This window comes from Condylura cristata, unplaced genomic scaffold (assembly GCF_000260355.1).
Source record: "Condylura cristata isolate star-nosed mole 26May11 unplaced genomic scaffold, ConCri1.0 scaffold00022, whole genome shotgun sequence".
In the NCBI taxonomy this organism is placed as follows: Eukaryota; Metazoa; Chordata; class Mammalia; order Eulipotyphla; family Talpidae; genus Condylura; species Condylura cristata.
The window spans coordinates 19,950,857-19,965,480 of record NW_004567123.1 but is presented as its reverse complement, the minus strand read 5'-3'; the positions used below and the strand labels follow the sequence as shown (position 1 = coordinate 19,965,480).

Below are 14,624 nucleotides of genomic sequence, written 5' to 3'. Positions count from 1 at the left end.
TTTCTTTCTTTCTTTCTTTCTTTCTTTCTTTCTTTCTTTCTTTCTTTCTTTCTTTCTTTCTTTCTTTCTTTCTTTCTTTCTTAAGTCACCACAGCCTTCTTCCTTCTCTTCTCCTTTTTTTGGGGGGAGTTTTCATCAGTTTGTCAGTGCCTGATCTAGCTCCCTCAGGTAAGAGCTCAGCTTTCAGTAACACCCGCCCCACTCCCCACCCCCGACTAAGGGGCCAGCACAGCGCCCTCTGGTGGAAGGCGTTCAGCCGGCGCCAGCGAGCAGGTGAGCCTCCATCATCCGGCGTACCTGCTCCTCTGTGTGTCCCCCACAACCCCCGGGCCCCCCAAAACACGGTGGCCAGGGACGAACTAGACAATGCTCTTTTTCTCTCTCTTGAAGCCCTGAACATGAAAACTTTCATGAACGGTATGAGGAAGATTCTGAGTAACGTGTCGGATGAGCTGCTGGAGGCTCTGTTTCTGAAGATGGATGCAGACTGCAAGGGCTCTGTCACGTGGGTGAGGAGGGCCCCCCAAAGCCCGGGGCGGGGTGTGGGGGGGAGCTGGCGGGAGGAGGAGGGGCCAGGCAGGTGCCAGAAGAGTGCTTGCTTGGAGGGCTGACCATGGGGAGGCAGTCACAGCATAGAAAGCCCCCCCAAACCTGGGTCAAGGGAACCCTCAGTGTCTTTGAGGGGCCTCCTGAGACTCCTGTGAGCTGGGCTCATTGTGGCTCCTTCCCTTTCTGGGGCACAGGGCAAGTGACCCCTGCATGGTCCTCCCCTGTCCCCCCGCCCCCCTTAGAGCAGTCCAGGAAGGGCCACAACCACCTCACTGCCTTTGCAGTCACTCGGGAACAGGTAAACCTGGGGCTGTTACATCCAAAATTATTAGGACCCTAGAACATATTGGTAACAACAACACTTTTGCTTTCCCTCCCTGAATTAGAGTTTTCTATAATAAGCATATGTAGCATTTAAGAATGCAAAATACAGGGCCCTCCCTGGTGGCGCAGCGGGTTAAAGTGCAGCACTATGAAGCTGTCCTCAGCCACTGTAGCACGATTCGATCCCCAGCCAGGGACTGACCCACATGGTGCAGCAGACCTCTCCTGTCCTGCCTGCTGCTCCCCTCAGCAGTGTACTTCGTCAATCTGCCTGTTCTGCTCCCTGCTCTGTCTCTGGCGAATCCTCTCACCTCCCCATCCCCCAACCCCCAACTCTGGCCTGTATCCTAGCTCTTGTATACATAAATAAATAAATCTTAAAAAAAAAGATGCAAAATACAAAAGTACAAAATAGAGCCTGACACACTGATGTAGCAGTGATGACAGTAACCAGCACTGGCTTAGCAGTCAGGACTTCACCCGAGAGGCCTCAGCCATGTTTCCATGAGGCTGGTCGGCACAGTCTAGAGTTGTCCTAGACCGTAGGGCAGCTTTCGGGTCCTCCCGCCTCAGTTGGATTTATGAACTGGGCTCCAGTGTCCTTCCATGCCCTCGGTCTTATTCTCCAGAGAGTAAAGAGACTTAAAGGAGATGCAGGGAGTGGAAGTGAAGTGCAGATATATTTAGCACTAGGCCACGCAGTGAGGAGGGAAGCTCAGCTGTGTGCTGCGGGAAAGCCGTCAGCTACTTCAGATCTAAGAATAGCTCCGTGGATTCTGAGGTGGCTCCCAGAGCCCCTTGGGAGGGGCTGGGAAGAGATGGGGGCCCGCCGGAAGCCAGGCCTGGCTTCCCCAAACCCAAACTCCGGCCACCGGCCAATGCCCTCCCTGCTTCCTCCCTGAGGCAGGAGAAGTACGTGGACTACATGATGCGGGAGTTCCAGCAAAAGGAGAAGGTGACAAAGGGCCAGTATCGCCTGCACTTCCAGCTGCCCATGAGGATCATCCACCTGTAAGGACCCTCCCCCTGCTCAGACAAGGCGAGGGCCACCCTGCAGTGAGCTCCCCTCTATCCCAGAGCCACTCTTTGTTGGGGTCACCAACGGCCTGGTACCTAGCCTGGTGCCTGATAGTTTATAGCTCATTTCAGCCACACCACCTTGGAAGTGGGTGTCAGCACCGAGGAAGCCCATTTTACAGACTAGGAAACTGAGGTTCAGAGAGGTCATGTGAAAGTGGTGGTGCACTCTGTTGGACAGTCCACCCCCCAAGCCCAGTACACTGCTCCTGCTGCTTCCCCCCACAGCTGCTGCGCCGTGGGCCTGGAGGCTTTGTCCACAGGGCACAGGTGGCTTACACAGGGACAGGGACAGAGAATAAGAGCCGTTGCAGGAGACAGCGCCTCTGCCCACACCAGGCCCAAAGCCCCCCACCACTCCTAGAATATGCAGCTTGTCCCTGCCTTGACCTTCGCCTGACCCTGCCTGGCTTCTCTCAGACTGCGCCCTGGCCCTCACCTTGACCTGTGTCTAGGCCATGATCCTGTCTGCTGCCACCCTCCAGACTCCCTGCAGGGATCGCTGCAGAGCTGGGTTTACTCTAGGCTCCCGGCTCCTGTCTCCGAGCCTGGGCTTGGGCTCTGACTGCCCAGTGCAGGGCTGGGGCTGGGGACCCAGCTTCTGCGGTACAAGGTGCCCACCCATCCCCTTTTCCAGCCTGTTTGGGAGGGGCTGTGGGTGGCGCTGTCCTCCAGGGGCCACCCCGAGAGTAGACCACAAGAACATGGAGTTTATAATAGAGTGGTGGCTTCATGAAAATCACAAAAGGCCACTTAATATTTTGGGTCAAGATTAAATTAAGGAACAGCCAATAAATATCAGTGATGACTTTACAAGTTTTGACATGAAAACTTGTTTGCCTGTTGCAGCCAGGCCTCCTCTGGCTTTTTTGTTTTTCTTGAGACATTTAGATTCCCAGAGTGACAAGAAACTTGCCTCTGTTTTCTCCTTGTTTGCTAAGTCCACCACCCAGAGAGCATTTCCTGTCTGGCAGGGAGAACAGCCAGATAATATTTAATTATCTCATGAAAGAGTGCCTTAGAAATTGGCTCACTCCTCTTGGGCCTGGGCTGAGCTCCCCAGATGCAGCTTTTCCTGGGTCCCGTTTCCGTGTGAGGTGGTGGCAGGTCCGTCACTATGTTGAAGAAACCAAGAGGTGACATCCCCTAGAGACTGGTCTGCTTGTCACTGCCCTCACCTGCGGGGTCTGTGCCTATCCTGTCTCCTGGCCTGGAGGTGACAACGCTCGGGGGTAAATGAGAACGTGCAGAGCTGTGGGTGAAGGCAGGAGCGAGGAGTTCAGACATACCACCCCCTCTCCTCTGTGGAGACTATGGTGCTGCAATGGGGTGACCTTGAATTCCGGGGCACACCGATGACGTGGGGAGGTCTCTGCTGGAGAAGGGACTGGAGTTCTTGGGCGAGGGAACACTACTGGGCCGAGGGGCTTCGGTGTAGGCACAGGCATGAGCGTGGGTGCTGTGTCGTGTGGGGGTGTCAGCATGTGGTGCCCCTGACGGCCGGTTTGGCCCACTTTGGAGCAGGGAAGGATGTGGGGGACCAGCCCCGATTTCAGGCTGTAGAGCGGCTGACACAGGCAGGATTTCAAGGGAATGACGTTGGCGAGGCGATATTCTAAAAATTGGGGAGTAAAGGGGAGCGGGAGTGAGGAAGACACGGGAGCCGGAGTTGGGTGCAAATCTTCCTGCTCTGCCTTCAGCAGAGGTTTATGTTATACATTTCAAGCAGGCAAGGGGGTGGCATTAGCATACGAAAGGGGTTGAGATCACAATCACCTTTTTTCTAAGAATGGTCTGGGGGTCCTTTTGACCTTTGAGATTATAACACTCTAAAATCAATCAAGGTTAAAAAACATGTACATAGGTGCACAGAGTTTAAGACTAATATTACTATAGTGGAAATTGATAAAAATAAAGGCCCTTAAACCTTATCTAATACTTGATGGTTTTTTCTACCTGAGACATCCTGGGAGGCAGGAAGAGGAAATTTCTTGCAAATCAAATTTCAGAAAAGTTCTTTGAAGAAACTTGCTAAAAGGTTTTAAGTGAGTTTCCTTGAGGTCTAGACAGCAGAAAACATAATTTGCTCTGAATAGGAGACATAGGTGAATTTCCTTATCTAAAGACTAGATAGTAGAATCCTGAAAGACTAGCCAGAAGACTTTTGTGGATTGCTTTGAGGTAAAAGGTAAAAAACTTGACTAGCTCTAAAATAGGCAACCTGGATGAATTTCCAGGGCCAGACAGTAGGAAGTTTGAGTAATTCTTTTAGAAGCTGAATAGAAGGCTAGGTGAGATAGTAGAATGATATGGTTTGGGTTTTCCTCTATCCTGCAGTGAGAGGGACTTTGCAGAAACAGCCCTTTTGCTTTTATTGATCAGCCAGTTGTCAAGTCACTTTTGACTGCAGAGGAATTTCTCACCCTGGTGCAGGGCTTGCTTGTCAGGGCAGGCAGGCCTTATGCGGCTGAGGCAATCCAATTGTAGGCTGAAAGTTGCTGAGAATATTTTGATATTACGATTATACAAAAAAGGGAGGTCATAACATAAGTTAGCAGTGGAAAGTCTGATTTTTCAGAGCTTTTCCCGAGCTACCCGGAATCTGTCGGACGATAGCCGTCGCATAGCTTGTGTCAGAAGAAGCTCCTGGAATATAGTGCTGGGGCTTGCCGGGAAGGCCGAGCGGAGCCCTCTGGGAGCCCAGGCCTGCCCCTGGAGCTGCGTACAGTGCTCAGAACCTGTCCTTGGAGCTGAAGAATTGGGCGCCTGGGCCCTGGTTTCTCACTGCTGCTTCACTTGTGTCTGACTTCTGGGCCCTGGTTCCCTCTCACCCCAGAGTGCTAGAGCAGCTCCTGAACTGCTTTCAGTTCCATCACGGGTCCTTCTCCGCTTCCCTTCTGTGGGCCATTATTCCTATAACAGGGTCTGCAAAGCCGCTCATCTCCGCTGGCCCAACCCCTCGCGAGGCATGTCTGGCTCTCTCGTGGGTCAGCGCACAGCTTCTGCCCGCCCCTGGCCGCTGATGGTGATGGTCGCGATCCCCATGGAACGCCAGGAGGGCACAGCCCCTGAGCCACGGGGCCTGTGCCAGCTTCTCAGAGGGGGGGTGAGACGCTCCTGCTTGCCTTCGCCCTCCCCGCTCTGTGCACGCGTTCTGTGTTTTCCATTTCTCGCTCTTGTCGCTTCCCGTAGGAACCACAGCTGTGAGGTAGTGAAAGTGCAGTTCTTAACTCAGCGGTATAAGAAGACCGGGTATTTCTTGAGTGTCACCAAGGATGGGACCCTGCAGATCTGGTCGGAGTCCTTTGTACTGATCAACTCATTTAAGGTGAGTGGGGTGCACATGTGGAGCACCCTGGAGGTGAGGCACCCCGGTCCCGAGGGACTGGGCTCGGGTGTGCGGCACGCGGCCTGCCCGTGCAGTCACAGCTCCTGGCTCTGCTGTGGACCTGAGCCTCGCCTTGTCTTCTCCAAGTAGGGTTCCTCAGACCCAGCTCGTGCAAGCACATCCCTGCAGCCCTCCCTGCCCGCCAGGATTTCTTTTCTGGGGTCCTGTCTCAGGAACATGGTTCCTTGCTAGACAGCAGCCTCCTTTCCTTCTCCTGCCACATCCACTCCGTCGCCCTGTTGTGCTGACTCGACCCTTTGTTCAGGCCAGGTAGGAAACCTGAGGTCCTGAGCAGGCAATCTGCAGCGCAACTCCACCTTTGACTCTGTGACCTCGGACCAGTTACTATTTAGCTCTCGTGCCTCAGCTTCCTCATCTGTCCAGATGGGACTAGTGATAATATCCCCTTGCAGGGCTGAGGAGGATTTAATGACATCGTGCCTGCCTGGTGCTTGGAGCAGGAAGCCCACGGCAGGCCTGCAGCAAAAAGCTGACGGCCCTGTCTTTGTGTGCTCAGCTCCCAGCCAAGGGCAGTAAGTTAGAAAACACACAGGACAGGCCCTTGCACTTGGCCTTGCCAGCCAGCCCACGTCCTCCAGTACACGAGAAAGGCACAGCTCTCCTGAGCAGAAAGGCCTGCTGAGAAGGCCAGCAGCGGGCAGGCTTTCATAAGCCCAGTAAACCGCAGAGGGCATCAGAATTGCTTCAGGGTTACCCTTGGGGGGCGGGGGCAGAGTTCTGGATCATTCCCCCACCCCCAGTTGCCGGAGGAGGGACTGACCACTGCGGTGGGCCACTCTCCAGGTGTGTGTGGCAGCCCAGGACAGGGGCAGATCACGCCTGTGTTCCTGCCAAAGGTTCTGGCACTCCGTTCTGTTTTCTCTGCACATTTATTGGGTGGGGGTGCACACTATAGCCTGAATTTCTGGTTGTGTCTGCTGCACGGACCCCTCAGTACCCCTCATGGGCCAAAGCCTGGGAGGGCCAAAGAAGACAGAGGAGGCTCCCCAGGAAGGCCCAGCAGACCCGGCCCAGCAGACCCGGGCTTTCTCCTGGGAGGGGCTGCTTGGACAGGTAGGTGTTCACAGTGTGAGCTGCCAGGCACCATCCGCAACACCCACTGAGAGCCTGGGTCATGCAGGTGGGAGGCCCAGGACTTGGGGCGGGGCGGGGCTCAATTCCCAGCTGCAGCCAAGGACAAGTCGCTGAAATGCCTTAGGGGCCTGTTTGTTTCTCAACCAGAGGGTGATGAGTGTTACCATCACTTCCTTTGTGTGTGGCTTAGAGGCCTGAGGGGGGTCTGGCCAATTTTCCTCACTGCCCTAGCCTTCTGGGGGGCCCCTGAACAGCCCAGGCCTCTCTGGTCCTGGTGTCCTGAGTGCTGATGTCACAGCTGTCCTCCTGCCTGTCTTCATTTCTTCTGAATATTCACTTAGAAGAACTGTCTGGAATCCAGGAGCTGGGGCTCAAGTACAGGCTGCTCAGACCCTGGGACCTGAAAAGGAGCCTGTCTGCAGGTGGCACTCCTGTCTGCAGGCTTCTGTTCAGACCAGAAGCAGAATGCAAGCCCTTAGCTGATCACCCCACCGGCTTTCCATCTTCTCCAGCCCCCAGCCTGTCAGGCTGGCTTTCCTTTCCTTGAACATAGCAGCTCATTTTTTTGCTCATAGGCCCTTGCTCGGGGCGGTGGGGTGAGGAGCGGGGCGGGGGGTCCCCTGCCTGGAATGCCACCTCAAATCTGTCTGCCCGAGTGTGCTGACAACCTGGCAGTACCATACGGTTGGTATGAGAGCCTGGGGGCAACTGTGCCCGGGTCCACGCCAGATGCTGTAGCCCTCACGACTCCTTTTTGTTCCGCACCACCTGGCAGGATGGTTCCTTGTTAATACCCCACTTTGGTGCCACCCACAGATGGTAAACAAGATTCAGACAAAATAGACACAAAAATGGTCCTGTGTTGCATGTCCAAGATCGGGCAAGATTCAGACATGCAGAGGACAGAAAGTGGAAAGGAGTCTTCCTCGCTCGAGCCCCCGTTCTTCTCCCTGGAGGCAACGGCTGGGTCAGTGGGGGGCCCTCGCCAGAGTGTGTAGCACGCTGCCATGTTGCTTCCCACCTCGCCTTTTCCCTTAACGAAAGGCTGGCAACGGCTCTCCTCACCGTGCACATTCTTGTCCCTAATGCCGGGGCGGCATCTGAGCTGCCGCCTCGTCCCGGGAGGCCTTAGTGTGGTGCACCACAGTGCCCAGCCTTGCGCACGCTTCCCGTGAGGACATGCGAACACAGCGATCCAGGCAACGCGGAAGCAGATGCTGGGTCCCTGGCCCGTTAAGACTGACGAGCTTGTCAAACTGCTTTCGGAAGGACTTAGGAGGATGGGCGCTCTTTTTTTTTTTCTTCTCATTTATTTATAAGAAGAAGTTATATTGCTGAGTAAGAGAGGAAGATCACAAAAGAAAGAAAGCAGACGTATTTTTCATGGTATTGAACAATTCAATTTATTTACTCTTAATATTGAAAAAGCTGGAAATAATGAAAGTCAAGTATCAAAAGGGGATTTTTTTTTTCAAACTTAAAGAAAATACAGAATCCTGATTTACCTAAAAAATCCATAACAAGGTAAGTAAATGTCAAGTTTTCACTCTTTGTTATGATTGCTTTAAAAGATGTGTCATCAACGTTTCACTTTATGGTCTTGAACATTCAGAACATTAGTATCAGCAAATCTATTCATGAACATAAACATAAATATATGTGTTCTAAGGTTATGTAAATAAAATATATATTGGATATTAAAAACAGTAAATTCAAAATAGTATGAGATATAGTCTAGCTTTTATTTTTTCTATCTTTCTTGTTTATGTATATAAAATAGTTTATTTTTACATCATTTTGTGCATTTTTCCATCTCAGTTGTAATCCCCTTGGGCTTCGGATGGGTGTTCTGTAACCCATTTTACAGATGCTAAGACTGGGACTCAGGTGGTAGGAAGCTTCTCCACGTCTCCTCCACTGGCGGTTGTGATGGTGCTGGGATCTGCACCAGGTCTGTGCTTGGCTCTAGGGTCTTGAGTGGCAGAAGAAGGCTAGTGGGGCCGTGTACTCCTGGTGCCCTCCTGGGCCAGATCCCCAGCCCAGGCCCCCGCTCTTCCTCTGAACCAGATCCAGCGGTTGCACAGCCAGCCGATGTGGGTTATGGACATGGTGTGTCTGCACAACATGAACCTGGTGGCGGTTTCATCCACAGACCAGAAGATCGGTGAGTCGCTGGCAACGGCCCTGGCCTGCTCTCAGCTGGCAGAACCTAGGCATTGGCACTTGGGGAGATCTGGCACTGAGCCGCCTCTGAGTGTGGGTTAGAGCTCTCTGGGAGTGTTGCCTGGTGATAGGTAGTGAAGCTGCTCATTGTCACTAGAGGCCACTTGAAACAATGCCAAGGGGGCATAGGTCATTGTCTGTGGGCTCTCACCCATGTCCTGACAATTGCAAGACCATTCAGGTCCAGGATATGACAATAGTGGGGAGCTTATTTAACAAACAGGAGGCTGGGCTAAAGGAAAGAGTTTCTAAGCCCAAGTGGCCAGCTTTCTCTCCCCAGGCAGTCTTCTCAGTGTCCAGTAGTCTCAGACAAAGCTGCTCATGCAATATGGTGCTGTGCCAGCAGGAGCCTGGAGTATATCCTCTTCAGGGTGCCCACACTACGAGCCTGATTGGATTGTTTTTCAATCCTAGCTTTGATTGGTGCCAGTTAAACACCAATCAGCTCGTTCCATTTTCAATCCACATAATGAACTCAAGGTTTTGAATGTCGGCTGGGGAGCTTAAATCTGATTGGTCATTCACAGTCCTGGTGCCAGACACAAAAGGGAGAACCCTGGTTCCTGTCCAGACCTGACCTGCACTGAGGACAGGGCGGGCTTGTGGGCTGGTGGGCTCTGGGGAGCCATGGCCAGTACGGGCTTCTGTGAGGCTAAAGTCATTGCACTGGGCACCCCTCAGTGGGCCTGCAGGTGGCAAACAAGGAGTCCTGCAGCAATGCAGGGACAGGGGTCCTAGTGGCCATGGGTGGCTGCTGCTGGAAGCTCACCAGGTTTGCCTGGCATGCTGCAGGCCTGCCTCCTTGCAGCTTCAGGGAGTCACAGTACCCAGTTGTCCCTGTGGGGCCCAATTCTGTTCCTAGCAGCCCCACCTGGGGACTGTGGGACTCAGAGCTGCTTCCACTGCAGGGCTGGCCTGCTCTGGAGTGGCAGCCACTGCTGCTACAGCCTCTGCCCATGGCTGTGGTGCTTGGGGCTGCCCGCAGGCAGTGGGTGCTGGGGTTGGTTGTTAGAGGAGTCACGTGGGGCAGCTTGCCCTGGCAATGGCAGTGGGGCAGTGCCCCCTTCCACCAGAGCCGCTGCTGCCACTGTTGTGCAGGCTGGCTGGGCTAGGGCCAGAGGAGGGGCTGGTTTTGGCTTGGCACCAGCAAGCCATGTCCACTGCTCAGGGACAAGCTGTGGGAATCCTGTTTGACTCTGAGGCCTGGGCCATGTCTTTCCACTGTCTCTTCCCAGAGTTCTTTGACATTAGTAAGAACAGATGTGACCGGATCTTCACCTTCATGGACCTGGACAGCTGTGTGCTGGTCATGGATTACTGGTGAGTCTGTGGGAGACTGGCGTCTTGGTAGCAGCTACATGACAGTGGGGTTGGGGACCCCCACAGGCTGTCTGGAAACAGCCTTGGAGTCTCCCCAGTGAGCTGCTTCTTTCGGGGCCACCCTCACAGTAATTCAGGCAGTGGGGTGTTGTCTCCTCCCCCGCAGCCGTCCAACCCTGGCAGAGGTGGGTCCTACTGGGAATGCCTCAGGCCATCAGTGGGGTCACTTGGCAAAGAGCAGCTGGAGGAGCAGGAGTTCGTTTACTTTGGCTTAAAAGCAATACTGGTTTTTTGGACCTGGTTCACCTGTGGCCTGGACCTGGGTGGTGGGAGCCATACTTGGCAGATGCTGAGGGTGAGGGAGGAAAGTGGTAAGGCAACTGTTCCCACGCCAGGGCGGAGGAAAGTGCAGAGAGACCAGGGGGGCAAGGCCTGTGACCCCATGAGCCTGCCAGGCCCACAGCGCCCCCCCACCTTCCCCCAGGCCCACAGCGCCCCCCCACCTTCCCCCAGGCCCACAGCCAACCTCCCCCCCACCCCCCTCCCCCCAGGCCCACAGTCCCCCTGTCCCCACCTTCCCCAGGTCCGACTATCGCAGAGGCGTGTTCTGCTATGGGGACACCAAAGGCAACGTCATGGTCTTCATCTCCGACAATGTGAACAACGGGCTGTTCAACCCCCGCTTCTTCCCCAGGACCTCCAAATGGGGTAGCTAAGGCTGGGGTGCGGGTGGGGCCGGCCCCGCCCCACGCAGCCTTTCCCTGCCTCCCTGCCCGAAAGCCTCCGAGATGCCTGGTTCCCTGGCGGGCAGTGAGCACCCCACGCTCAGCTGGAGGGGCCTGGGGAGAAGGCCACCCCAGGTGGGGGGGCGTGCCTCTGAGGGCCGTGAGGGAGGGCGTCAGGGCTGTCTCATCTGGGGACTGTACCCCGGTCAGCTGTGTGACCTGGGGTGATCACTCGCCGCCCCCCCTCGGAGCCTGGGGCAGCGTGTACTAATGTGCACCACGCTTATGAGGAGGGCTTGTTCTCCTTGGCTGCGGGCCACCCCTGGGTGGCTGGGGAGGGGGCAGAGGGGCTGCCCCAGGCCTGGAGCCAAGCTGACTCCGCTGCTGAGGAGTGTGAGGGGCCCCAAACTCTGGTTCCAGCTTTGCCAAGGGCTGGCAGAGGGACTCTGGGCTGTGGTGGTCATCTGCTGGGTCTGCAGCCTGGGCGTTGAGTCCACCCCCCTGAACTCACCAGGACGCAGCGAGGCCTGACAAGCGTGTGTTAGGTGGAGAGTCACTCAGCTGCATAGCTGCTGAGACTGGACTTACGTTGCCTTCTGGGTTTGACTTGTCGGGCAGGGGGCGAGCTGGGGACCCCAGGCCTTGGTCTTCTTTCCACTCAGGTCGCACTCAGTGGTTCACAGTTTCTGTGCAGAAGCTCCTGAATGACATATCCCCGCTGTTTAGAAGTTACCGACTGAAGGTAAGACACCTGTGCTAAGCAGGACACCATGGCCGCTCTCTACACGCCACCACGCGGAACAAAGCCCAGAGTGGGTTTCCCCTGGGGCCAGGCTTAGCCCTTGGGGCTCGGTCTGTGGGAACCGAGGTAGGCAGCTCCCTTCTGTTGTGTTGGGTTGGCTCTACGCACAGGCCTCGCCGGCCCTCCGCCTTCTCCCTCAGCCCCACCTAGCAGGTACCCCTGGTCTCCAGGATGACCGCACTGGCTTTGGGTGTTCTGTTTCTTATCCTCGCAGTGCTTTATCCACCCAGCAGCTAGAGGTTGATCTTGAAGTACAAGCATCAAAACTCCTTCGCTCAAAACTCCCCTGCGAAAGAGGGACATGCTTGTATTTCTAGATCATCCTCTAGCTGCTGGATGGACAAATTCCTCGGGACCCTCAGGGCCTGAGAGGGTCTGTCCCCGGACTCGCTCCTGGTCTTGCTGGCTCCTCGTTTACTCTGCCGCAGGCAACCTTCTCTGGATACACCAGCTCTTTCCTACCCCAGGACCTTGACACATCCGTCACCCCCATGCATATTCCAGGTTCCTAATCGATGGACCTAGAACAGCCTTTCTGCCTGCGCCCTGCTGTGCTTACAGGAATCTGACACCCACCAGGTGTTTTTTTCCCATCAATTCTCGGACACCAGCTGCGTGTCCCACAGTCAGCTCGGCACTGACACTCCCGGCCCAGAGGTTGCGGCAGACACCACAGGTTAAGGGCTCGGTCCCTCAGGACAGCCCCATGAGGTTCACCCCAAGTCCGGGTTGTTACCTGCGCTTCTGCACAGCTGGTTATAAAGCAGAGGTTCTCACGACCCCTCCTATGTTTGATTACTCTGCCCAAGCAGTCTCCTCCTCCCTGCTCACCCCACTCTCCTTTGGGTGGGGCAGGGAACCCGGAACCTCCCCTTGTCCTGGGAACCACCCTGTCACATAGTTAAAGGAAGTGTCTCCCCAGTTTAGCTGGAGGTTTGTCCATTCTGTTTTTAAAGAATCAGTTTTTCATCTCACTGATCTTTTCTCCTGTCTTTTGATTTGTTTCATTTGTTTCTGCTCTGATTTTGATTGAGTCGTTCCTCTTCCTGGATTTCAGTTTCTAGTTCCGTAAGGTGTAAGGTTAGATGATGTATTTGAGATCTTTCCTGTTTGTTGATGTGGACCTGTATTGCTGCATCCCAGAGTTTCTGGAAACTCATGTACTCATGTTTCATTTTTGTTTGTATCCAGGTTTTTAAAAGTCCTCCTCTGATTTCCTCATTAACCCGATAGTCATTCAGTGGTGTGTTGTTCAGCCTGTACCTATAGCAGTTTCTCCCGCTGCCTTTGGGAGGCTGATCCCTGACTAGATAGTCTTGTGATCAGTAGCCCCATGGCACACTTCTTCCTGCCCATTTTGCTTCTTTAAATCGGTGTGTGTATGCATGTATATGTAGACACACACCCCACACACATACATACACATCATACATGCATGTGGATATGTATATGATCACACGGTTCATGCCTGTGTGTGTACATGTGTTCTAAGGTAGCAGTGCCTTAGAGGCACTAACTTTACTTTTCCCACAGATGGTGCCGTGGTTGTGCTTGATTTGATGCTAGTTTTGGGGCCTTTGCCGAGTTCTGAGTTCATTTTTGCAGCTGCTGAGTCTACAGGGTGGGAGAAGCCTGGCGGGTCCAGCTGTTGGTGTGATGAGCCTGGGGAGGGAACGGACTCACGCTGGTGACCGCCGGCGCTCTCCTGTCTGGGGCTTGGGGCCAGAAGCCCAGCAGACTGTCTTCTGGTAGCCACGAATCTCCTCTGACACTGTCATGGCCACTTTCTGTGCCCCCTTTTGGCTGAGGCCAGGTCCCTGCGTGGAGGAGTCCAGGGCCCCACGCAAGCACCGCACCCAGCCCTGCTGCCTCCACCGCAGGCTGCTTTGAGCCCCACGGCCGGTGGGACCAGGCACAGCCACCTGCTTGGGGTCTCAGCCTTTTGTGGTGCCAGCTGCAGCAGGTGCCAACCTTGCGCACCCACGTGCTGGGAGCATAGGTGGTCTGGCCCCTGTGAGGGGGCTGGGAGCCCGGGCTCGTCGGTGGGACTCCTGTGGATAAGGGGGCTGTGCACGAGGCTGACTCCAGTCCGCCCTTCTCGGACTAGGCCTGCAGGGCCAGAGCTCTAGGTCAGAGCTGTCGTTCCTGGAGGACGTTGGACACGGGGACCTCTGGCCCCTTGGCTCCCGCCGGGTCCTGCAGGCCGGCCCTGGATGACCGCCTTGGGTCGGGTGTCCCACCTCCGCTGACCTCTCCCCAGGCTCTCCACTCCAGCTGGTGCGAACAGGTCAAGTTCATCCCCCAGCTGAACCTGGTGGCCTCCTGCTCGGCCATCGAGAAGTCCTCTCTGGTGCTGACAGCACTGCCCTCCAGAGACCGCGCCAACGACCTCAGGTAAGGAGCGCGTCTCCCGGCCCCGCTGGCCGCCCAGGGCGGGTGGCCTGATGGTGCCCGGGGGGATCTGGCTTCCTGGCTCCCCCTGTCTCGCCTGTGCCCACCTCTAGGAGAGCGTCACCTCCTGTGGGTTGCTCAATGTCCTATGGGCTGCCACTGAGCTCTGTGCTCACAACAGGGGTTCTGGTTTTGTTTTTGTTTTTGTTTTTTGTTGAGACATACTTGGCATATAGCATTATATTCATTTGAGGTGTGCAACATTGTGACTCAATACATGTAATTATGAAATGAGCACCACAGTAAGCCTCAGGAGCACCCATCCCTCCATAGTGATAATTATTGTTCTGATGATGAGAACTTCTTATAGAGCTTGGTTTGAATCATTCTGGCATGCCACCAGCAGGAAAAATATGCCAGGCCTCGTCTAGTTTCCAATGTATATGCAAAATTCTGCGCAGAAGGTGGCACGGAGTGGGAGTCGCTGGCGGGAGCTACAGCTTCTGAGAGAAGGCGATGCGAGAGACTCGCCTGTGTTCTGTGCAGGGGCGGAGGCCTCTGTCTCCCTCATGTCGGGAGTGCCCGCGCGGTGCGTGGCGGTGTTCAAGGGCCGCAGCACTTGCTCCTTGGAGACAGTTCTAGTCCATTGTTTGAACCTAACTCCTCATTCTAGAGTGAATACTTTCCTTTCTTTAAAAAAATCAGCTGTTAGTCGTGCAAGTAGTTCGCC

The 14,624-nt window shown here is 54.8% G+C and overlaps 1 protein-coding gene across 1 annotated transcript in view; it reads left to right on the top strand.

The window, feature by feature from the left end:
* The window catches only part of EFCAB8 (EF-hand calcium binding domain 8), a 45,978-nt gene that overhangs the window by 7,567 nt on the left and 23,787 nt on the right, over positions 1-14,624 (top strand). The window contains exons 3-10 of the mRNA XM_012728107.1: positions 391-509; positions 1,781-1,884; positions 5,143-5,278; positions 8,501-8,597; positions 9,892-9,976; positions 10,560-10,684; positions 11,364-11,443; positions 13,764-13,897. Of these exons, the coding sequence (XP_012583561.1) occupies positions 391-509; positions 1,781-1,884; positions 5,143-5,278; positions 8,501-8,597; positions 9,892-9,976; positions 10,560-10,684; positions 11,364-11,443; positions 13,764-13,897 (880 nt within the window). The remainder of the gene's footprint in view (positions 1-390; positions 510-1,780; positions 1,885-5,142; positions 5,279-8,500; positions 8,598-9,891; positions 9,977-10,559; positions 10,685-11,363; positions 11,444-13,763; positions 13,898-14,624) is intronic.